The sequence below is a fragment of the Eptatretus burgeri genome, chromosome 14 (assembly GCF_056783735.1).
Source record: "Eptatretus burgeri isolate ZD-2024b chromosome 14, Ebu_testis_v1, whole genome shotgun sequence".
In the NCBI taxonomy this organism is placed as follows: Eukaryota; Metazoa; Chordata; class Myxini; order Myxiniformes; family Myxinidae; genus Eptatretus; species Eptatretus burgeri.
In genome coordinates, this window is record NC_140974.1 from 41433390 (window position 1) to 41459444 (window position 26055).

At 44.4% G+C, this 26055-nt stretch overlaps 1 protein-coding gene across 3 annotated transcripts in view; it reads left to right on the forward strand.

The window, feature by feature from the left end:
• LOC147013030 (DENN domain-containing protein 1B-like) overlaps nt 1-26055 on the forward strand; it is a 251978-nt gene that overhangs the window by 132552 nt on the left and 93371 nt on the right. For 2 of the 3 annotated variants that reach the window (XM_085854485.1, XM_085854484.1), the window contains 3 exons: nt 11247-11330; nt 12532-12585; nt 19337-19447. In XM_085854485.1, the coding sequence (XP_085710611.1) occupies nt 11247-11330; nt 12532-12585; nt 19337-19447 (249 nt within the window). The remainder of the gene's footprint in view (nt 1-11246; nt 11331-12531; nt 12586-19336; nt 19448-26055) is intronic. The other variant, XM_085854486.1, reaches the window with a different exon arrangement.

Consider the following 26055-nt stretch of genomic DNA (forward strand, 5'->3'; position numbering starts at 1 on the left):
CAGGTTAATGTGTGGCAGGCATTTCCTCTTGGTCAGGATGCATGCAGCAACAGCTGGTGCAGCACTTGCATCCTGGTACCAATTACAGTAACGGTATCTGATCTCCATTATACGTAGAGTATAACACTTGAAGAGTACAACACTTGAAACTAGAAGGGCACTGGGTAGAGCGCATACCTCCGCCACGTAATGCCTGGTACACGAGAACATATCGGGCCCAATCCATTTTTTAAATGTCACGCACGCTATGTATCGTTTTTGGCCCTATCTCTCAATGGTGAAGATTCGCTTTAAATATTAAATAATTCTCGTATCCAGATCCGGATTTGGATCTTCACCAAAATCGAATCAATTCCTCCTTGTCACATACCCAACCCGCTCACTAAGTTTCGTCCGAATCCGTCCACAACTTTTTGAGATATCGTGCTATATATAATTTTTGGCCCTATCTCTCAATGGTGAAGAATCACTTTAAAAATTCCAGTAGTCGGATCTGGATCTGGATCTTCACCAAAATCTCACCAGTTCATCCTTGTCACACACTTAAGCCACTTGCCAAGCGCCCTACAGTCGATAGCTGTATCGTTTGTTTCCCGATCGGGATGTACAGTCGGCAGTTTCTACAAGGTGGAGGTACGTATACAGCACACACACGGACGGTGTACATATGGGTAGATTTGGATCTGTACGGACTCTCCGTGGGTGTGTGGACATGCCATGCTTGTTGCGGGTGCTGTGGTTTGCAAAGTGTCATCCCGTATCTTATGGAGGTTCTTTTAGGTTTTCCTTTGTCCTCGCACCTGTTGCTAAAGCAATTGGTTATCGGATTTGCTTTATAAAGATTATATGGTTTCTCTTTTTGAGTTTCAAAGCAAAATATATTTGATAACACCCGATTTTTGAGCCGTTTGCCGAATTAACATATTTTTCAAATTATGGAGCCAAATATTTTTCAACCCGTCACACGCCGCTGTTTTTAAAGTTTATGCACATCTCCTTGAAACGTCTCTATAGATGTAAAGTCGTGTTTTTTTTAATTTGTTTGTTAAAATTCCTCCAAAACACCGGTGAAAGCTTCTCAAGGTTTCTGGGTTGTCTACAGTACGTGCCGTAGTCAGTAATCACACTGACTCCAAGCTTTCGATTCGTGAAAAATTGCCGATATCGGCCAAGCACAAGTGTGTGTGTGTGTGTGTGTGTGTGTGTGTGTGTGTGTGTGTGTGTGTGTGTGTGTGTGTGTGTGTGTGTGTGTGTGTGTGTGTGTGTGTGTGTTTCATAAAGCATGACATTTTCTCTCTGCTCACTCCCCTCCCCCACCCCCTTCTCTCTCACCTTCTCTTACTCTTTTTTTCTCTCTCTCTCCCTCTCTTTCCCTCTTTCCCACCATTGCTCTGTCCCCTCCGAAAACAGTGCAGCACGCTCCCACACATTTCTCTCTGTGTCTGGACATGTCGAGATGGTGTTTATCTCCGGGTGGTGCTTGTCTCCGGATGTGTCCGGGCGATGTTTATGTCCGGAGTTTATGTTTATGACTGCAGTTTGTCTCTGGGCAGTGTTTGTTTCCGGACTGTGTTTATCTCTGGACATGTCCTGGCGGTGTTTGTCTCTGTCCTGTATTCATAGTATGACCGGTAAAAATGGATTTCAGACGTTGTTTTGTTTCCATCTTCACTGTTGTTCTACGCAGAATCATCCTTATGCAGCTTGTTGCTTTGTGCAGTTTCTTTGGCAAGAAGAGCATGGGAGTCGTCGATTTATTTGTATAAGCCTAGCCGCCTGGGTTTAATTGATTAGGTGAGAGCTAATTGGTTATTCTCTCCATTCACAGGTGAGAGATGTGGGTGGGTCTTCGTTTTTCATTGATGTTGACTGCTTTTGACGTTTACACGTGGTTCATACTCGGACGCTTCGTTGGTATGCATTTCTGTCTGCGCTGTCACTGATGGTTCGCCAAGACGCAGTGAAACCAGTCCAGCAGCTGAGCGGCTATGTCACCTTGGGATTCTCATGTGTGTACTCTTTGCAGCTGTTGTAGAACTCTGGGAATGGTTTGAAACAGCAAAGTACTTACCTTGGTTAGCCTTTCATGGTTGCTTTATGCAACTTCTTTATGCAAAGAGGCTGCAGAAAATTTGTCAATAGATTCCTGCAGTTCACACTGTAAGTGAGACACAAGACCAGTGTCGTCTGTATACAGCAGATCACAGGCACACATATGACAGACTTTGGACTTCCCCTGAAGATGGATAATGTTGAAGAGTATGCCATCTGAGCGGGTTGTTAACAATACTCCGCCAGTGACACCACAATTAACTATTTCAAGTGCTGCAGATAGGAATAGGGTGAACAGAGTGAGAGTTGGTACACAACCCTGTTTCACACCATTGGACACAGAAAATAAATAATTCGTGCCTTCATTGACTGACACCTGAGCCTGCATACCTTCATGAAAGCGACGCAGAAGTAGGATAACCTTATCAGGGTAGCTGTACTTTGGAGACGCCAGAGGGCTGAGTGGCTGACTGAGTCAAAGGCCTTCGAAAAGTCTATGAAGGCGATGAAAGGCGGCATGTTCTGTCCAGCCACCTTCTCCTGGAGCTGAGGAAGAGTGAAAATCATGTATTTCGTGCTATGAGCTGCCTGAAATCCACATTGTGACTCCAGGAGAATGTCATTTGCTACAGATTTAAGGTGCATCGGCATGATTTTACCGAGGATTTTGCCCACAGTGGCAAGAAAAAATATACCGTGGTGGTTACCACACTGTTGGCCAGTACCCTTTCTTTTACCCATTGTCACAATCAGCACATCTTTCAAATCTTGTGTCAACTCTTGGCGGTCCCAGAAATGACAAAAGTGCTCCAGTAGCACGAGAATAAGCTCATCACCACAATGCTTACACACTTCAGTTGGCATTCCATTGAGACCCACAGCATTGTTATTGGACATGGAAGTGACTGCCAGTCTCACTTCACTCAGAGTGGGCAAGGCACCCAATTCAGTGTGGATTGGGCATTGCTTAATAGACTCCACAGTGGCATCTTTGGCAGCTTGGAAATGGTTAAACAAAGTAGAGTAGTGCTCCATCCAGTGACTGAGGATATCTGGCCTGGTCGAGAGGAGAGTGCAGCCATCTGCTGATAGAACAGGAGAGTTTGTAAATTGCTGGAGGCCAAACAGTTTTCAGTGCCTGGAAGAGACCTCGTCCCACCAGCTGTTTTCATGTGTCAAAGCTTTTTGCAGATTTGCTTTTGTCAGTGTGTGTGTTGGCGAACCGCCTCGCCTGACATTGGGTTATTGAGACATCCCTGGAATGCAACCTGACTGAATGCAAGCAGTGCCTCAATTTCAGGGTCATTATCTTCTGAGTCAGCATGGCGGCGATGCAGATGCCCAAGAGTCTGAACTGCTGCATTATAAACGGAGCTCTGGATTTTTCACATTTGCTGAATACTCCTCAGTAAACACAACTGTGGCAAGACAGTTGTCCACGGCCCCACGCAGGCGGCCTCTGGCCTCGGCTGACGACAGCTTGGCCTCATTGAGCTTGCGCTTTCGTTTACATGCTTATTTTGGATGAGTCACATTAAGGTGCAGCATAAGCATGCACCAAATGGGATTACGGTTAGTGATGCAGTCAACACCACATATTGCACGCGTGATGCGCATGTCTGACATGTGTTCTCTTTTTGTGAGCACCTAGTCAAGCAAGTGCCATCATTTGGACATTAGACGTTGCCAGGTGAAATACCATTTGTCAGGTAAATTGAAAAAAACTGTTGGTAATGGCAAGATCAAACTCTGAGCACATTGAGAGCAAAAGTTCACCATTGGTGCTATAATTACATCGCACAAATATGCCCAACATGTGGCCCTAGGTCTGATCATCACCCCTGATGCGAGCATTGAAATCTCCAATAATGAGTTTGTCCACAGGTAGTACGGAATGGATAAGAGTGCTGAGAGTAATGTAGAAACACTCATGCATTATCAATGTTTTGAAGTGTGGGAGCATAGGTGCTTACAGCATGGCAAAGGTTGCATTAGTGACCGGGGTGTGCAAGGTCATAAGTTGATCACGGACTTGCTTTGGTAGCTACGTGAGATTTTCTGCAAATTGGCTTTTCCCTGGGGGTCTCAATTGGGATAATTACCTTGATTAATAGAATCGACGTAGTGTTAGACCATGTCCCGAGCTACAAGGTGGTGCAAACTGCTCGGCACCACCTCGTTAAATTCAACCGTTCACGAAGCTACTGTGGTTTTCACACCCAATCCGTTACCGGTCTTAGCAAGGAACTGTAAATGTAACAATATTTTATTTTAACTCCACTTTACGTCAACAATGATTCGTATTTACTTAATGATCTTTAAATTAACAGAAAAGTCAAAACACTGTAAAAAGCTTCAACCATACTAAACTTCTACGATTATTGGCAGGCCCAGTTATGTTAATATGTATTGGTGGATTGAGTGTTTCCTTCATCGACATGAGTGAGATCAGGCATTTCACATTTGGAATTTCCATTAGTACTCCTCACTGTCAGATGGCAAGGGATCAATAACGTAATCGGCGATCAACCCACACCATCCCACCTCTGGAAATGATTTCCAAATTATAAATTCTGACATTCAGATCATGGGCGCTATCATCGGCATCTCAGAATCAACAGTTACTTTTCTCAAATGTTGACATCGTCCCAAGCAACAAGGTTGATATGTTTACAGTATTTCCTGCGCTGTTACGAAGTCGACCACTCGATGAGTATTAAAGAACTACCAAGCAGCCGGCAGGATTCCTGGTTATGTGAATTTGAAACGTGGATGTAGGACACATGAATGTTAGTGAAAAGCGATAATTTATTGGGTTGGTCATTTGTCTAACTTTTGCCATTTCCTCTCTGAAATTAACGTTAATTGCAAAAATAAATGTTAATTAAGATTCATGGCCACGGAGCGTTTATAAACACAAAGTGAAGGAGTTTTATTATCCAAAACTGCAAAAACCTGAAAACGACTTTCCCATTACTCCTCGCATTTTCGCCCGTAATGAAACAAAAAAAAAACAAAAAAAACCTGTGACTTCTGACTTTTTTTTTTCATGGCAGGTCTCAAATTAGCTGTTGCAATACTGGACCCAAGGTGTGTGATCTCCACACATTATACACAGAACTGGCATTGAGAGGTTTTTATTTTCTCCACACATTTTATGACATTGAGAGTTTCGGGCTGCAATGAGCTTTAAGAAGCTTTATTAATTGCAGAGGATGCTCTATACTAGCAGTATTGTACAAGGTTGTGGCTCCAATGCATTTTTTAATCAAAAATTCTGCCATATTTGATTGTATAATGACCAAGTTGGGTCACCCGATCAAGATTTAGACCTCAGCAAAACATCAACAACTAGAAGGGCACTCAGTAGAGCGCATACCTCCGCCACGCAATGCCTGATCCAACAGAACATATCGGGCCCGTTACATTTTTGAAATATGCTACACAGTACTTACTATATCATTTTTGGCACTATCTCTCAATGGTGAAGAATCCCTTTAAAAATTAAATAACTCTCTTTTACGGATCCAGATTCGGATCTTCATCAAAATTGGATCAATTCTTCCTTGCCACACACCCAACCTGTCCACCAAGTTTTGTCCGAAACTGTCCATAACTTTTTTGAGATATCGTGCTATATATATCATTTTTGGCCCAATCTCTCAATGGTGAAGAATCACTTTAAAAATTCTAGGAGTCGGAAATGGATCCAGATCTTCACCAAAATCGAATCAGCTTGTCTTTGTCACACACCGAACCTGTCCATGAAATTTCATCCGAATCCGTCCACAACTTTTTGAGATATCCTGCTCGCAAACAAACAGACAAACAAACAAATGAAATTGTTCGTTGAGCAAGGAATTGCTGGAATAACTTTGTCATGTCTCCATGATCTCTGAAAAAAACAAAAACCTGGAAATCAATTTGGTTCTTATAAGTCGATAGTGCTACTGTTTTTGAGTTATAGCACTTAGTTTGGTCATAATCATAACTTGGAAGTCATTCGGACTTGAAATGGCGTTTTTATCGCAATTTGAAAGTTTTAACCCGGCCCCCCTGACATTTGACCCCCGACCGTTAAGAAGGGTGTTGGTGTGACACCCCAATGAGACATATGGTTGAATGCAGAATTGGAAGATGCACATTTTGGATTTGGTTTAAAGTCGATACGACCATTTTAGCGGACGTTATTGCGAACATAGGAATTTCGGTTTTTCGGTGACCTTGACCTTGACCTTTGACCTAGATTCACCAAAAACGACGTGTCTAAGTTGGACCATGGCCAACGTCTGTACCCAGTTTGGTCATGATCGCTGACAGGTGTGGCTGGGTGGTTGCTAGACGAAGGCGAATTTGAAATGTGTAGATAAGAGAACACATCAGATGGCATTTTTGCTGTTCGTTTTTCCATATAGGAACAAGACGAGCAACTGTCCATTCATCATTTGTGTTCGATTCCCTAACCCTACGTTAGGGAATCCCAACGCGAACGTTGGGGTGAAAGCATATAGTAATATAATTGCATACTACTCATAAAATTTTTGACGGATCTGGCTGAAATTTTTTGACAAAGAGCTTGATTATAGTGCGCATAAAAGTGTGGAAGCCGATTTTTGATTTTCGAAAAAAATTTTTCGGATTTTTCAAAAATTTCAAAGTCCCGCTGCTAGGCAACGGTGGCGTCCATATCAACAGTGCTCAAAAGCATACAACTAGATCCTGGTATGAACCTACCAGTCAAGTTTCATCCAAATCGGTTGACTCGTCTGGCCTCCAGAACTGTCCATTACATACAAACAAACAGACAGACATACAGACAGACGGAAAACCTGAGAATAAGGGTAGTCTAGCGACCACCAGACAGACAGACACACAGAATGACACACACAACCGACCAACGTAATTGCCGAAATCCAAAGGATTCCGGCAATTAACAAACAGACAGACATGGGTGAAAACATAACCTCCTTCCACCTTCGGTCGCGGGGGTAATAATGATGTTTGGATCTGCAGCAAAAATTTACACGTGCGTGCAATACAGCAATGATGGGCCTAATGGCCTCTTTTCCTTGTTTGAGGTCATATAGGATCATGCGACGACTACTTACACTCAGTGTAGTCCCATGGAGACTGTGGAAGCTTTGTATATTAATTTCCATTCTTCATGCAGAATATAAATAAATCAATCAACACAACTATGTAGTTTGGTTCCCGCCAAAGAGTTCACCTTTGAACGTGGCATGGATGTGCCGATGCGTGAGCCAAAGCTCCACACTCAGACAGCGGATTTGCCACAGTGCCGTTATTTCTTGTTTTAACATCGATTTGATGACTATTGAATCTTTGAATATTAATTCCCATTCTGGATACGGATTACAAATAACTAAATGCAATTGTTTTCATTCCAGAAAAAAGAATGCACTTTTGAACGCGACACGGAAGTCTTTCTTGTTTTAATATCGATTTTATTAATGATTGAAGCTTTGATTCATAAAACCTCAAGAAGATCGTTGTTTAAAGCGGCAGCAAAAAAATTAACTCAGGAGTGCAACACGGCAATGACAGGCCAAATCGCTTCCTCGTTTCCTTACCATTGTGCTTTTGGAATACTGGTGCGTGGCCGTACATGCAAAAAAATAAAATAAAATAAAAACTTTCAAACCACGTGACAGAAACAACAACCACACAGGTCGTTCCGTAAACGACGACTGGATTGGGGCATTGTGTTTATCTATAAATGCGCATAAGAATTCGAGAAATTATTAGAATACAGTAAGTCATCACTATCCGGAAGTCTGTACATTGTAACCCGTAATGGGGAACGCGCTGCGTGCAAAACGCCAAGCAACGTGTCCTGTCATTGGTAACTGAGGATCTCTTCCCCATCGGCCACGCCTACGCAGCAACGTGGCCTGTCATTGGTTTGGTAAATAAATGGCCATAACTTGGGAACCACTTGTCCCATTAATATTGTTGCAGAAATGGCCCTTAGTGTGCTATTAAACATAGGATTAGCCCAGACCCCCCATTAAATGCATGTTTAGCCAGGTTGTTCGGTAAATGGACGCTACATGTGTGTCGGGAGGTGTAAGATGCATGGGTTATTGTTCCTACATTGTTGGTGGACCGAGAGGTTCTTCTTCTTCCTTTCTCTCTCCGGACGAGGCCCCGCCCAGTCGGCTGAGGGGGAGTGGCCTAGAGAAGGAAGTGAAACTGAAGGGAGGAGCGAGTCGGCTTCGAGGCGAGCGAGCGGAGGAAAGGCAGTGGTGGATCTGCCGGGAGAGAAACTGAACCTGAGCGCGCCGAGTCAGCCATTTTGGCAGTAAGAGAGGCTGCCTGCACGTCGGGTCTGCCTTTTTGGCAGTGGGAGAGGCTGCCTGCACGTCGAGTCGGCGATCGACTCTTATGAGGAGGTCCTCGACACGTTTGTCCATCCGCCTGCGGAGCCCAACACCTTGATTTGGCCTTGTCTGGTGAACAGGCCATGCCTGGACTTGTATGCTGGACCTTGTGAAAAGCCAGCTGGAGCGTACCACTGTGGATCTTTCACTCTGGTGCAGTCGACCTCGCGGGGTCTGAACGCGCGAGAGTGCGTGCGTGAGGGCTGTGACACATGGACGAGCGCCATTTTGCCACATGGTGTGTTTGAGCTTGGGCGCTCGGATCAGTAGACATCGGCTTGTCACGAGCCACATTCGTGCCTTTGACACTTTCCTCTCGTCCATGAAACATCATCAAGTACTCTGTGTCTTGTCTGCATGCTGTCCACGTCTTGTCTGCATGTCGTTTAAAGTTTATCTTGTTAGGGTCCCCTTCGAAACCCGTAATCAGTAGCTCCCTAGTTAAGAACAGGTTATAGATTAATTATAACATTATCGTGAATGCTTTGCTTGTGTCGTGTTCCCCGAAGTGTCCCCAATAAATCTGGCTGATTCGTATGAAGTTGCCACTTTGAATTAATTAGTGCCGCGCCGAGGAACGATCCGCTTGATTTGGATATAAACCCCAAAATGGTTACAGACTGGCAGAATTCGCTCGGTATCTGACAAAACCAGTCTGTAACCGGGGTCTATTTCCCCAACTGGTAAGGTCCAGGGGTACGTTGGTATCGTGATTTGAGACGCGTGACCCGAGGCCTGTGCCGAACCAGCCGGCGTTATAACCCCGGAGATGGCGGTGGCTAGGGTTGCGCCGAATCTGTAACATTTGGCTGTTGAGAGTAGGGTGCAAAAACCCAAACTGGTTATGGACAGCGATTGACATCACTCGTCCGAATCCCGCCACCGCTGAATCCGTAACAATATCAAACCTTGAAAAGGCACATACTCAGGTCCCCAGCAATATAGCTGGCAAGTTTCAATTATATTGGACCAGAGGTTGTCGAGAAACAGCGGTCACACACACACACACACACACACACACACACACACACACACACACACACACACACACACACACACACACACACACACACACACACACACACACACACACACACACACACACACACACACACACACACACACACACACACACACACACACTGCTGGAATTATAGATAGATAATTATTTAAATACAAGTGGTTTGATTCCCGACAGAGATTCACCTTTAAACACAGAGGCAGCAGCAAACCAAGCTCCACCCCTCTCCCCACTGAAGGGGGACACCCGACGTACCACGGTTGATCGGCCATCATGCTGTTATTTCATGTTTTAACTTCAATTCGATGAAGAATTGAAATTTTTTACAATGACGTTGACCTTCCGCATGTGAAAATAATGCTGTCCAGCAAATTTCAGGACAGTTGGCCCAGGGGTGTGGAATTGTATTAAAGTCAACGAAAAGGCTTCACACATAAACAACTTATTGTTGTATAATTATTATTATCTAGGTAAATGGGTTGATTGCTCCAAATGCCTCATCGGAATACTTGTCGCTCGCGGATGCAATGTAAGCTTATCAATCGAATTACGTTTGCTGCTGTTTGTTGATTGGTCTGTGTTGAGGCATGAGCATGAGTATTCCACACTACTACTACTACTACTACTACTACTACTACTACTACTACTACTACTACTACTACTACTACTACTACTACTACTACTCATTTTATGACTATTTCCCCACATTAGGGGTTTGGTCAGCTGATGGCCCCTCTCCACTTACTCCTATCAAAAGCATCCTCCTCCATTAACCCCAACAAATGCATGTCTCCACTCACCGCATCCTTCGACGTCTTTTTCGGTCTACCTCTCGGTATTTTCCCCTCAACTACTAAACTCGTGACTTTATTGATCGGCTGGCTTTCTCTCTTTGTCACCACATGTCAAAAACCACCTTAATCTTCTTTCTCAAGTACTACTAGCTTTGAGCCTCTTTCTTTTGTCCACACGACTCTGCTTAAATCCTTTAGTGTTACGCCACACATTCAATCTCATCGTCCTTAGCTCTCACTTCTCTGCATTCCTCTCTCATCTTATACCCTCATTCTGCATGTCTCCCTACCGTGTACATCATGAGAACCCTTGAACGTGAGCATCTTTCTCAAAACTTTCCTCCAATACTCCCGTACATCATGAGCGCTAGTATTACACAAACGTACTGATTTAAGTAGTTAGGCTCATGCAAAGAAAGACTCGTGAATAAGTTTTCTGATGATTTATTTCATGCTTTATTCTGCCAGCCTTGTTCCCAATTTTGATCCCCTTTAAGTTAATTTTACAGTACAGATTACCAAGCAAAATTGAACCACTTTAGCAATGCTTAGTAAATTTTTGCCGAGGGTCTTTTTACGGGGTGTTTGCTGCTTAAAGATAGACAACATAGAATGTACAATTTTCATTGAAATATATTGTTTAAAATAGACTATAAATTTCGAACCTGCATTGAAATTTTTTGTTTCAAACAGACTATATTAATTTATTATTGTCAACATTATTTTGGGTAAATTCCACATTTCTCCAGCAAGTGTCCTTCATAAAGTGTGATGGCGATAATGCTTTGTGAGAAAAGGAATTCGGGAGATGTATGTATTTTTTTGTTTTGTTTTTTTACAGCTGCTGAGTATGCTTCATAAAAACGCAATATCAAACGGTGCCGGACATTGTATGTGAAAGAGGAGAGTGTTTGGGGCCGGAAGAGCTTGGTCTACTTGATGCAATTGCTCACCCCCCTCCCCTCCCTTCCCCAAAAGGGACCACGGCTCAATGTAGGCCCGAGGCAGGTTGTTTGCGATGCAAGGCAACATGGTTGTAAGGAGATAATAGAGGCGCCCTCGGTGAGTGCAAGGCATGCTATGATCTTGCCCTAGGTTTTTCATTTCTCTCACTGTCAACTGTCCCACTTGCTGTAACTTTCTTTGCTTGGGCCTTTTGGTCTTTTTGTGTTTTTTTTATTTTTTTTTTATTTTTTGTCCCCTTCAAATCACATCGAGGATTTCATACAAATTGAGACGAGCAAGAGAGTTAACAATTTGCAAGTGAGATAGACAAATCTCTGAGACCTCGAAAGTGACCTTGAATGCATTGAGAAGCAAAACACGAGAAAATGGAGTCGAGATGGGGGAGGTGAATAAGCTTGGAAGTTTCAATGGTGGGTGCTCATGTAGGAGGAAAGCTGCTTCAGAAGATCCATGGGGACTGATTTTAACAGAGAGACGTCAAGGATGCCTGCTGTGAGAAAGGAAGCATCCCAATGGTGTCGCCACCATGGTGATAGAAGCTCGTACTCTTCCCTGGCTGCTTGTTAGTTTCATTCCGAAGAAGAACAGGTATAAATGAAGAAAACATGGGGGGGGGGCATTTTGACACACATTATTCAAAGGAAATCTTAATGCCTTCACTATCACGATGTACCTTTTTAACTGAACTGCGATATGTCTGAGTGTTTCAAATCCGCCATCACCCGATCTTGCTCTGTAGCTGTAGAAACTAGCGACTGTACTGTGGACATTGAGGCCAAAGAATCCAGGTGTTGCTGCTCTTCTGAATGATTAATCCCTGATTGTTTTTCATCCTTCTTGCACTCGGTGACTCGATAAAAGGACCATTTGGGATATGTTGCTCTCCCTGTTGAAATACGATTAACTAACCCTTTCCAATTTTATAATATTATCCTCTTAACGATCTACCTATTTTGAGGTATGTAATACCTTGCGTTTAATACTTGTTGTACAGCACGCAGGGCGACACCTATCCCAGGCGTCCTTAACTTATCAGAGGAACAACTTTGCTTTTGCAAACTAACCCAGCACACAGCTACACAATGTGGATTAACATGGCAAATCGGTGATGGTCAAAAGCACACGTTTGGGAACGGCATTTTGCTCTGCTTGCTAATTGGGTGCACTCTTTGTGCTTAAAAGCTCGAACCGCGAATGCAGACGCAACCTCCCTCCTCCCCTCGGGACCTCCTTTAACATCCATTTTTGTGGCCTCACCTGATGCCTATTTTTTTTTTTTTGTTCTCTTTTGTTGCAGAGTTCTTATTTCATTGCCCCTGATACAAGGAGTCTGCCAACCATTCCTGAGAGCGTAAGGCAAATCTCGTCCAACACATGCTTTGTTGCACAGTTGTTCTTGTCTTTGCTTACGTGTGGGGTGGGTCATCTCATTCGTTCATTCGTTGATTTTAATTTTTATGATTCATGCAAGCTTCGCTCACCCCTTTCTCTCACTGCGGTGCACTTCCTGATGCATTTGCAATGAGTAACACGTGATGACCATTGTCTATTATTCCATGTATTTGTTTTGCTTCAAAACACCTTGATGATGATGTCTGTGCCTGCCCCACTGTTCTCATCCCCACTCCACCACCCTCTCCCCCTCACCTCCGATTTCCCCCAGTGAATTTAAGTTGATAAACTGTTAAATTTAATGAATGTGGTGAAGATGTATTGCAGACTTGATGGGCCAAATGGCTTTCTCCTGCGTCCAAGTTCCTTGTGTATTATTTTGCTTTCTATGACATTATGACATCATAGACAAGCCGGTAGGCGACATGGGTGGTCGCTACATAATTGCATACTAGTCATACAGTTTTTGACGGATAGAGCTGAAAATTTTTGACAAAGAGGTTGATTATAGCGCGCATAAAAGCCTGGAAGCCGATTTTTTTTTGATTTTCGAAAAAAATATATTTTTCGGATTTTTTTCAAAAATTTCAAAGTCCCGTTGCGAGGAAACGGTGGCGTCCATAGCAACGGTGCTCAAAAGCATACAACTAGATCTTGGTATGAGCCTACCAGTCAAGTTTCATCAAAATCGGTTGACTCCTCTGGCCTCCAGAGCTGTCCATTACATACAAACAAACAGACAGACGGAAAACCTGAGAATATGGGTAGTCTAGCGACCACCCAATATGGTTGATAGTCTCCTTGTGCTGATACCTTTATTGCGTGAGGGATATAACCTGGTAATACTGGCTCATCCCAAACAACTGGCTCTTCCTCTGGCTTTCATTGGTTTGAGGATGTGCACTCATTTGACGTTTACTTCCTTTTGGATCTCGCTTCATGTCAATACCATCAGAATTTAGAGCTCACTTGCATACACTATCCCGGTCAGTTTTTTTTTAACCTCAGCATTTATGCTTTCCCCTTCATATTGTACTCCAACAATGCAATTTGTGCAATCAAGAAAACGTGCCAAAACCCCGTGGCTTCAGTCTAATAGATGCCTCTCAACAAAGTCAATTCTGATTGGACATTCTCTCCCGACGCATCGTCATCTCGTATAGGTGGGAGCAGCCTGTTCAGTGTTCAGCTCTCCAATTGGAGGTTGCAGAGTCTGAAGCGGAGCCGCTATGGCTGTTGTAGAATCATCTTCATCACCATCTGTGATCACTAACATCACTAACAGCTTGGTTTCTTTGCAAAGAAGAAGAAGAACATGAACTCGTTTCACGATCACAGATGGTGATGAAGATGATTCTACAACAGCCATAGCGGCTCCGCCTTTGAAGTACTTGTCCCTTCTGCTTTGAAATCGTTGACGTGAAAGAAAGCAAGTTATATTTCAAAGGAAATGGAGAACCATTGGACCAAGGGAAAAGCTTTAATGCAGCAAAAAGCCTTTTTCCTGTATCAGATTCATAAATAAAGAGTTAGTTTAATAGGATAAATAAGGAAGCTTGTTTGTTTTTTTCTGGGGCTTTTTTGTGTGCAGAGTCAAGGCTCATGGAAGAGCTAGAACACAGAACGGATCGATGGTGCAATTTTACAAAAGTAACGGCGGAAAAAGAAGGGGGAAACACCAATAGCAGGGCTGAGGAAGAAAATAGATGTAGACGGACAACAAGGAATGTGCGGTTAAGGTTGAGGGGTATGGGAGAATGGAGGGGTTTGATAAGATGGATACAGAAGCAACATTTGGGGGGGGGTTGGAGGTTGGAGGTTGGGAGCGGATTGTTTATCGGGTATAGAAAGGATCATGGTTTTTGATGGGGGATGATCTGAGATGGTGGTGAACAGCTGTCTTGAAGACTGGGAGGGAAGAATGAGATTGAAGTGAATGTGGAAGTTGGTTCCACAGGTGGGCAAAAAGAGGAACAAATGAGTGGAGGTGAGCAGTGATTCTGGATTTTGTGAGTTTCACCAGAAAGGTGGTTGCTGGTGGACCCTGTGCACCCTTCAGATGCCTGGGGGAGAGGGAGGAGGGGATGTTTGGGGAGGTTAACAAAATACGGAGAGGGAATAGGGAATCATCTGTCAGGTCAGGTTCGATCTGTGACCTGCTACAGGTACCATGTAAACCTGTACTAACCTGTTCCATGGTCGGGTTGTCGGCGACTAAACCGTCTCCCCCACCAGGTTTTCTGGTGAGGAGGGTGTTTGGATATGGACACCCAGCAGGATTAAAAACAAAACCTGTCAAAGGGTGGAGGAGCTCCTTGTGAGCCAACGGCCATCCATATCTAGTGCCCAACTGTGTCTGCGGACGTCCTCCTGCAGTTGGGTTACTTCTTATTAGGAGGTTGGTGGCAGGATTTGCACTCCGGCCACCGTAAAACCCTTCATTCCGCAAAACGCAAAAACGCAAAAAAATCTGAAAACCCACTCCGTGGGAGTACCTCCTGTGCAGCTTCCCTTCGCAGGGCAGCTCACCGGATGACGGGATTGGGGCAAAGCCTTCGGGACCCCCAATCTTTCATAGGAGGGAAACCACGGGGTAACATCCCTGGGTCAGATTGCGGGAGAGTGTGTCGGAGTGGTGCTGAGGTGTCGTCCACCAGACGGCGGTCTCCTTGGGTTAACCTGAGGCGGTCCCTTCGGGTGGGTGCCTGGAATGTCCTATCCCTAAGAGAGGATGATCACCTGTCTCTGTTATCATCTGAGCTCAAGCGTTTGGACATCGGGATTGCAGCTCTCTCTGAGGTTCGGAGACCGGATTGCGGCGAGATAATGGTGGGTGGTTACACCTACTATTGGTCTGGTCGCTCTGATGGTTACCATACCCAAGGAGTTGCTGTAGCTGTGTCCAATAAGCTGACCCCAATGATAATTGAGGTAACACCGGTCAACGAGCGTATTATGAGATTAAGGATTCGTCACTCCTTACGTGTCATTTCCCTGGTCTCTGTTTATGCTCCGACTGAGGCGAGTGATCTCACCGTGAAGGACACATTCTACGCCACACTCGAGTCTGTGGTTGATCAGTGCCCCAGACGAGGTACACTTCTAGTCTTGGGGGATTTCAATGCATCGACTGGAACTGATAGGGACGGGTTATGAGGGTGTGTGTTGGTCCCCATGGGTCAGGAACTATGAACCAGAATAGCACTAAGTTCCTTGACTTTGCAAGAAGTCATGGACTTAGGGTGGCTGGTTCATGGTTTCAGCGCCCACAAGCTCATCGCTGGACTTGGTATTCCAACACTGGCGGTGTGGCAAAGGAGATTGACCATGTCCTCATTGACGGTCGTTGGAGGATGATCCAGAACTGCAGGGTCTACCGGAGTGCTCAGTTCCTCAATACTGACCACTGGCTTGTTGTAGCAACTCTAAAGCTGCACCTTAAATCCTGGAGAATGGTACCATCCCAGCTGAGACTGGATGTTGCCAAGCTCAGGGATGAGAGAGTAGCTGAGGAGTTTGCGAACAGGCTGAGTGGACACTTGGGGGGTCTGGGTGCTTTGGGGGGTCCTGAAGAGTTGTGGAGCGCCTTCAAGACCACCGTCCTTGATGTTGCCGGTGGATGCCTTGGAGCTCACCGCAGGGCAAAGAAGAATTTTGTCTCTCAAGGGACACTGGATACCATTGACCAGAGTCGCAGGGCCAGGCTGAATGGCAGAGCTGAGCTGTTCAGGGAGCTGAGGCGTAAAACTGTACGTGCACTGAGGGTGGACAAGGAGGCCTATGTGCGAGGAATCTGTGAGGGGTAGAGCATCACCTGTGGACAGGTGATTCTCGTCCCGCTTACAGGGGAATTCGTGCATTACGTTCATCCAAGCCCATCCCTCGGAGCACTACAGTTCAAGCAGAGAGTGGTAGGCTCTTGACAGAGGAGTCTGAAGTGAAGGCCCGCTGGGCCGGTTACTTTGAGCGGTTGTACCAGGCTGATCCCCCAACTGTCGAGTTGGACGTCAAGGGTGTTACAATCCCTGTTGCTGACCTCGAATCAACTGTGGTCCACCTACGCTTGTGGAAACACGGGCTGCGGTGAACCAGTTGAAACGGGGCAAAGCTCCAGGGATCTGTGGCATCCATGCTGAACTTCTCAAGGCTGGTGGAAATGCTGCACTCGTGTCGTTGCATGCAGTTTTGTGCTCTGCCTGGAACACAGGCATCATCCCAACTGACTGGAAGAGGGGCCTTGTTGTCCCTCTCTGTGATCGCCAAGACTGCAACAACTACCGAGGGTGACGCTGCTCTCAGTGCCGGGCAAGGTCTTTGCTCGGATAATTCTTGATAGGGTTCGCCACCATCTGCTTGAGCACCAGCGTCCAGAGCAGTCAGGCTTTACACCAAAGAGGTCAACGATTGACCGTATCCTTGCACTTCGTGTCCTCACCGAACGCAGACGAGAGTTTCGGCAGGGGCTGCTTGCAGCCTATGTTGATCTCTGTAAAGCGTTCGATTCAGTGAATCGGGATGTCCTCTGGAGGATTCTTGGTCTTCGTGGGGTGCCACCAAAACTGATCGATCTGATGTCTGAACTCTACTCTGGTACTGAGAGTGCTGTGAAGTGTGGTGATACCATCTCTGACTTATTTCCAGTTGTTACTGGAGTTCATCAGGGATGTGTACTTGCCCCCACACTTTTCAGCGCTTGTATGGACTGGATTCTAGGGAGGATGTCGGAGAGATCAAGTTGCGGTGCGTCATTTGGGAATGTCAAGATCTCGGACCTTGACTTTGCAGATGATGCAGTCATCTTTGCGGAGACTTTAGATATCCTTTTGGGGGCCCTCGAGGTGCTGAATGAGGAGTCGGAGCCGCTGGGATTACGGGTTTCTTGGGTCAAAACTAAGATCCAGGCTTTCGGTGACATCTTGGATGCTGCTGTCCTGTCTGTGTCTGTTTGTGGTGAGGATGTTGAGGTCGTGGAGAGATTCACTTACCTTGGCAGTGATATTCATGTCTCTGCTGGCTGCGAGTCAGAGGTCAATAGACGTCTGGGTCGGGCCTGGGGAGTCATGGATTCACTGGATCATGGGGTGTGGCGCTGCCGGTACCTGTGCGGGAGGACGAAAGTCCGAGTCTTCAGGTCCTTGGTACTTCCAGTCTTGCTCTAGGCCCATAGACTCGGCATCATCGTGGGAGATTCCAATAATCTTGAAGGCCTTGGTTTCTACAGTGCCAAGCGGAGCATGGTGTGAGGCTGGGGTGCCAGCCCAAAGGGGAGAGCAGTATTCTATCAAGCTGTGGATGACAGCCGTGTCGGTGGATGAGTTCAGGTGTGCCAAAGAAGGACTTTGCATGACGGAGGATGCCCAGTCGGCGACTGGCTTTGGAGGCCAGGTTGGAAATGTGCTATGGCTAAGAGTGAGACCCAAGACTTTGAGTGACTGAACATCTTCAAGAGGGTTGTTAAGAAAGTAGATTGGAGGATTTGCAGTGCGGTCCTTTCAGAGAGAAAGAGAGAGAGAGAGTGAGAGTGAGTGTGTGGGATTTTTCAGGATTGAAAGACACATTCTAAGTGTTTGACCAGCTTCTGATTTTCTTAAGGTCTGACGAGAGGGAAGAGGATGCTGCCTGACTATCTGAAGGATAATATGTTGGTTGACTCATAAATGCCATTGTGTAAGAGTACTGTGGTTAAAATTATAAATGTAACATACAAAATAGCATTTCACCCTCTCATGGCCTACATTTCAACTTCGAGAAATACCCGCTCCCATAGGGAAGCATTGGCAAGTCGTCTCCCCACCACCCCCTCCTCGTGTGGGTGGGATGGTGGGGGTTACCCTGGGTGCTACCAACATGTCCAGATAATTTTGTTGTTTAATATAGTAAGATACAAGTTTGACTAAACTTTGTGTACTCTGTCCTTGCAACTCCACCCCTCTCCTCCTTCAATTTGTTTATCAAAACATACTGTCAATAGATTGTGGGTTAAAATTGGATCAAATCGTTACCTCTGCCACCGAAGGTGGAAGGATGTTATGTTTTCACCTCTGTCTGTCTGTCTTTGTTTGTCTTTCTGTGAACAGGATATCTCAAAAAGTTGTAGACGGATTTGGACGAAATCTTGTGGAGAGGTTGGGTGCGTGACAAGGACAAAATGATCAGATTTTGGTGAAGATTCGGATCCAGATACGAGAATTTTTTTTCATTTTTCAAAGTGATTCTTCACCATTGAGAGACTGGGCCAAAAAACGACATAATGCTCGATGTCTCAAAAAGTTGTGGATGAGTTGGTCAGGTGACAAGAACAAGCCGATTTGACTTTGGTTAAATTCCAGATCCAGATTAGGCCTTTCAGTGGGATACAAAAGGTAAATTTTTCAGCCTGGCGGAGGTATGCACTCTACCGAATGCTGGTCTAGTTTTTGTATCCATTTGTTTGTTGTTAATGAAGGTCACATTTGTGACCATTTATACATCACCTTTGCTTTAAAGTTATTAGTTATTCTGTTCTGCTGTTGCTTTTGACAATTGCTGGTGGATGATTAGATCTGTACTCAGGATGTCTACGAGCTAAGTGGATCTTAACAATGGTTCTGTTAAAGTTTTTGGTTGCTTGGTCGTATTTGAAGGGGGTCAGTACGTTTATAAGCAGTTACGTTATTTGGTCACACCCTTGACGCTTGGCATCGTATGGTGATTGTTTGTTCTGTTTGCAGCGAAATCTCACAGAATACTTTGTGGCGGTGGACATTTGTAACATCGTTCATCTGTACGCGAGCCTACTGTGTGAGCGGCGTATTCTTATTACATGCAGCAAGCTGAGCATGGTGAGCCAAAATGGAATTTTAAGTCATGGGCCAAAAGAAATGACACCCCCACTACAGTTTATATTGACTTGGTTTGGGCTTACCTCACCCATTGATATGGGTTGTAAAAGACCTCATGCTGATAGCGTTTCAATATCTCAACCTCTTTTATCCCAGTCTATCAGGAGAAGATGCAATGGTTCGGTTCCGTTGCATGGGAGAAATTAGGGGAAGACAAGTGATTGGAAATTTTCTGTTTCTTCCTACAGCCCCGTGGTAGTTACTCGGCGACGTGATGGAAGTTGTATTTTATCGTATGCTTCTTTCTGGGTTCAGCTAAAGAAAGAACAATGAATTAACTGCGGTGGACTGTCACCGATTTTTCTTGTCCTCCTTTTCCTCTTTACCATATTTTGTGCAGACTCAAAGGTGATGCACAATCGAATGCGCCGGTACCACGGAATGGTAAAATAGAATACAGTACACTGTGACATAAATTTTTCATCTTTCCATAATCAATGTCTCCCCCTTACTTCGTGCAGCCAATTGTTCTTCACCTTGCAAATTACAACGCGAGACCTTCATCGTGCTGAATACGTTGTCTCCAGGGGTGTCGTGGTGCCGCGGCGCACCGGGGCACATCTCCAGCACCTCAATCCATCGAAGGCAGATTCACGATCGTTTGCGTTATTGTGCTTTGCGTGATTTCGTGGCCAAATAATCGGGGTCAAAGCTTGTCCGTTGGACACTTATACGTTGGACACTTTGTCCAGGGAGCGATATTATAGGCAACAGACCCGTGTGAATTGCCGAATACAGCAATGTCCAGAAGCGAGATGAACTTTCCAATCATTTTATATACAGGTATAGTGTATTATCTTACATTTACAGAAATTATTTACACCCTGGAAGACGTGAAGGCATGGAAAAGTTTGAATGCCGACAACTAGTTGAAGTCTGGGTGGATCAGTGATGTGGCTGTTCGTGCTTTTGTGAAGAATGGCTATCACTTTGTATGAAGAAAGGTAGGCCGATAATACATCAAAAACATGGACTCATGTTGGCAGAGCAGATAAGCATGATGTTGAATATTGTCGTATCCAGCAGTCTATTAACACCGACCACTGGACAAATGGACCGAACCGACTTTTCACTCCCGGCTTCATGGGTGCAGGAACCACAAGAAGCACACAGGATCCTTAGTTCTGATTTTACCGGGGTTTATTCCCCACCACAAATATCAGGGAAAAATAGAGCATGACTGGGGTACGATGACAGGATGGGGGGGGGGGAGTGGAGGGGACACGGATTCACAATAAATAATTATTTACAATAAGGAAAATAACCAAATTGAGGACGCCTCGCACAAGACTCAAGCACGGACAGGGCGAGGAGCGAAAACCGGTCGAGGTAGATGAAGCAGGAATTACGAACAGGTGAGCCAATCACAAACAGGCCACTTCACCTCCGGCAAGGAAAATTCCAACTCTCTGTGCCAAACAAACTTTGCCCTCTTCACGAGGAGATCGAAACTCTTCCTGTCTTTATCTCTCCTCAAAGACGCCCCTCCTCGAACTCCCCATCTGTCTGGATTAAACCCCTCTCAAAGAGCTTCCCCCCTCTTTCCCAAGGCCTCATCAGTGCCTCGTCCAGAGATTAGAGAAGGTTTCACATACAGGTCCTTCTCCTTAATCCCTGGCTATATAATGGACAACGCATCACTCTTTGTATGATGTGCATTTAAACAGGCCAATTCTTAAGCTAACATTTCTCTACTTAATACATCAAAATGGCTAAACTACCTGAACACGGAGCATACTCAGCAAAACATTTCTAACTGTTCTAAAGTGATTCATTCCTACCCAAACATAACAATATGTTAACATCATGCCTATCTGCAATACCATCTCCTTCAATACTCTCAAATGTTTGTCTGACCCAAAAGCTTTATATCTTCTTTTATCAACTCCAAGAAAGACACCAACTCATGTGAGACAACCAAAGAATGAATTCTGGCAGTGGGTACACCTAGTTTAATGTCCATCCGAGGAACGGCGCACACATTGATGAATCGCCCTGCTTGTGACACACTCAGATGACAGTTTATAGCTGGGTCGGGATTCAAACCCAGGTTAGACAGCTTAGAGGTGAGTGTGCATACCTCTCAGCCATCCTACCAGCCCTTTCCGCATGTTACGAAATAAAAATAGATTATAACTTATCTTTATTTATTAAAATACATTGTTTTGTTGAAAAATGGTGGTTAGAGACTAACTGATATAACTTTTTCTTCAAACGGGATTCTGAGTTTTATGTTATTCTCAATGGTTGCACACCTAAAGAACGTACCTCAGTTGCCCCTGCTGGTAATTTAGTCGCGCACGGAGAAGCGATTGATCCCACGACCACCAGAATAAAAAGATGAAGTATAAAGTTTTATAAAATGGAGAAACAAAACCAGGGCAGGAAGCACGTAAAACAACTTGAATGGCACTCCGGAGAGCACACAGTCTTACTTTGCGTGCTCATTCTGAACAAAAATACCATCGTTAACTGAACACCCTACTATTACAGCAAACTGCTGATATGGCCCACATACCTGTATCATCCATGCACCCTATTATGTCACATATATTGCCATTGTCCAGAGCATTTTTGGTTATTGCCTCCACCACGGAAGGTGAAGGAGGTTATGTTTTCACCCCTCTCTGTCTGTTTGCTTGTTTGTCTGTTTGTCTGTGTGCAGGATATTTCAAGAAGTTGTGGACAGATCCGGATGAAATTTGGTGGGCAGGTCTGGTGTGTGACAAGGATGAACTGAATAGATTTTGGTGAAGATCCGGATATGGATCCGACTAATATAATTTTTAAAGTGATTCTTCACCATTGAGAGATAGGGCTATGCTAATATATAGCACGATATCTCAAAAAGTTGTGGACGGATTCGGATGAAACTTGGTGGACAGGTTGGGTGTGTGACCACAAGGAATTAATCAGATTTTGGTGAAGCTCCAAATCCGGATGGGGATACGAGATTAATTTAATTTGAATGTGATTCTTCACCATTGAGATATCGGGCCAAAAACGATATATATATATGTTGCATAATATTTCAAAAATATATTGGGCCCAATATGTTCTCATGGATCAGGCATTACACGGCGGAGGTATGCGCTCTACTGAGTGCCCTTCGAGTTACTGATTGATTCTTAGGATAATGAACAACCATTTTTGTGCACATCAAGGCTAAATTGCATCAATGAAGGTGAATATGAAAAAAAAAATTCAAACTACAGCATTATATTCCTTTTGGCAAGTCAATCAAATGTATGAAGTTATGCTTCGATCTGTTATGCGGTTCTGGAGAAGACGATTTCATATATATATATATATATATATATATATATATATATATATATATATATATATATATATATATATATATATATATATATATATTTTTTTGTTTTTGTTTTTGCTACGGTTTTATTTTGAATCCAATATGGTCACCGAACCTCCTGACTGATGACATCATAAACTTGATTCTTCACTCACATTGATATGTAGATCAGATAGATTACATGAAGTTTCAGATTTTTCAAATAAGGATTTTGATTCAACCAATTATGGCTGGAATTCCGCTTCGATGACATCATCATTATCACCCGATATACCTCATGGAGAGTTGATGACATGCCAAGTATTTTTCGTTGAGCAGTTTTAGAGAATATGATTTCCAATTTTTTCCTTTAATCCATAATGGCTGCCGAACCATGTAACCTCTGTTGTCAGAGTTATCAATAAAATATTCTCCATGGGAAGTTCCTCCTGTGTTTAAAGTTTTGCATCGATCGGAGAAGCGGTTGCAGATAAAAATAATTTTAAACCGAAAAATATACAGGCGTGGACACACACGCACAGACAGAGAGACAGGGGCGTTGCAATAGTCTCGCAACCCCTTTCGGGGTGAGACTAAAAATATAAACAAATGAAGAAGAAGAAGTCTTCACATCAGAAAAGATATCACCCTTATTAACTATAAGCAAAAGTACCCATCCCCAGCGATAGTAAAAGTTTAAGTTAATAGATCAATTTAAAAAATTTTCATGGACTTTAAAAAAGTTAATTGTGTTACACTCTTGGTTTCACTCAGAGCCACAAAATGGTGGTGCATCAACTGGTGGCAGAGGTTCAATTTGTCTAAAAAGAAGGCAAAATATACCACTTGCTAAATAAAATATGGCATCAACATTATTCATGCCTGTTCTCCTGTTATTCCAAAAGGGAATGTTTTGCTTTTGAAACGCAACTCAGGAAACGGCTGCCTGAAATGGGAGGTAGATGAACCCACGGACAGACACCAATTATATAAGATGACCTCTCTTCCAAGGAAGTTCAACATATAAAGAGATTATTCCCTCAAACCTGCACAATGGTTTCCAACCTATGACAGTTTTTTTTTAGATACAGAGTCAAGGCTCATGTAAGAGTTCGAACAATGAATGGGTCAGGACGCAACAAAACAAAAGGAACAGTAGATAGGGTAGGAGGCAGCAACAGTGGAGTTTGAGGATAACATTGAGGGAGATTTGGACAAAGAATGGATGTGGTGAGCAATGGGCTGGACAGGATTGATGCAGAATGAAACTTCTCTCTCCACCTCCTCTCTCTCTCCCTCCTCTCTCTCCCTCCTCTCTCTCCCTCCTCTCTCTCCCTCCTCTCTCTCTCTCCCTCTATCTCCTTCCTCTCTATCCCTCCTCTCTCTCCCTCCTCTCTCTTCCTCCTCTCTCTCCCTCCTCTCTCTCTCCCTCCTCTCTCTCCTTCCTCTCTATCCCTCCTCTCTCTCCCTCCTCTCTCTTCCTCCTCTCTCTCCCTCCTCTCTCTCTCCCTCCTCTCTCCTTCCTCTCTATCCCTCCTCTCTCTCTCCCTCCTCTTTCTTCCTCCTCTCTCTCCCTTCTTTCTCTTTCTCTTTCTCTCTCTCTTTCTCTCTTTCTCTCTCCCTCTTCTCTCTCCCTCCTCTCTCGGGTGCTTCAGGCCTGGTTGTGCCTTTGCCTCAATTCTGTTGAGTGAGCAATCAACTATTTCCCCACACTAATCATGCTGTGAGGTCGGTCTTCAGGCAGTCCGGGCGAACTTGCTGCTGGTGTCCCCAGGATCACAGAACTGCTTCTTTCGCTGAGTGGCCCAAAGAACCCCCGGCGCTGCTCTGATCGATGGTCTTGCTATAAGGACTACCATGGAGAGTCTGAGAGAGCCAGAATTTGCTCCTTACCTTGTGAAGGTCCTGGCTCAACTACCCCGCCATGTACCTCACTTTTGGGAGTACTGGCTCAACTGGTGATTCTCACTCAAAGTCCCTCGGGTGATTTCATCAAGCACACTCATTGATCACCTTGCTCGATAACACCGTTTATTGCCTTATTTCACAATGACACATGCTCCAATCGGCTCGATAGCCATTAGTTGTGGGGCTGGTGAGGATAACGGGGAAAATGAACGGTATTAATCAAATACATAAATGAGAAATACGCACATTTAACATTGAGAAATACAAAGGAACGACCGACCTCCCACACTCAGTGTGGACGCTCAAACCATTACACTTCACGGTCTTTCTTTGATATCTCGATAGACTTCAGGATATGAGCTAACTTTCTTACAAAGTGGACATTTGCTGTACTTTTCTCTACGGTTTTGAATCCATCTGAATTTGTCATCCTCAAAGTACACCTCTTTTGACACTTTCATGCATTGCTTGGAAATGTAGTTGGACGTGTTCCAACAGTCATCGTTGTGCAAGAGGACACAAACTATGTGTTGAAATTGACAAGTGCGTCTTGAAGTCGCTGCGTGATTTATTTTTACCTCCGCCATCGAAGGTGGACAGAGGTTATGTTTTCACCCTTGACTGTCTGTGCGTGAGCAGGATATCTCAAAAGGTTATGGATGGATTCAGATGAAATTTGGTAGACAGGCTGGGTGTGTGACACAAGGACGAATTGACTCTATTTTGGTGAAGAACCAGATCAGGATCCATATCTGAGAATTTATTAAGTGATTCTTCACCATTGGGTGTTTGGGCCAAAATGATATATAACACGATATCTCACAAAAAGTTATGTACGGATTATAACAAAAGTTGGTGGACACATTGGGTCTGTGACAATGACGAATTGATTCGATTTTGGTGAAGATCTGGATCTGGATATGAGAATGTTTTATTTTTTTCATGTGATTCTTCACCATTGAGAGATATCTAAGTTGGGTAGGTGACAAAAACAAGCTGATTAGATTTTGGTCCAGGTACAGATGCAGATCCAGCCCATCAGTGGGCTACAAAACATAAACTGTTCAGCCTGGCGGAGGTATGTGCTCTACCGAGTGCCGTTGTCGTTTGTTTTGAGGTCAAACCTCACATTGAAATTTTGAGTGTTTCTGACTACCTTTCATGAGATAGTTTCACAACGCTAGAGTTACTTCGGCTTGGAATAGAACCGAGGGGAGCTTGGATGGATGATGGGCTGTGAACCTTAACTGCGAAGCCATCCTCATGCTGGTGCATAACTCGCCCGTGACTCGTGGGAGAAACAAAAGGAAACGGAGCGTTGCAAATTGCCTCTCCTGGAATC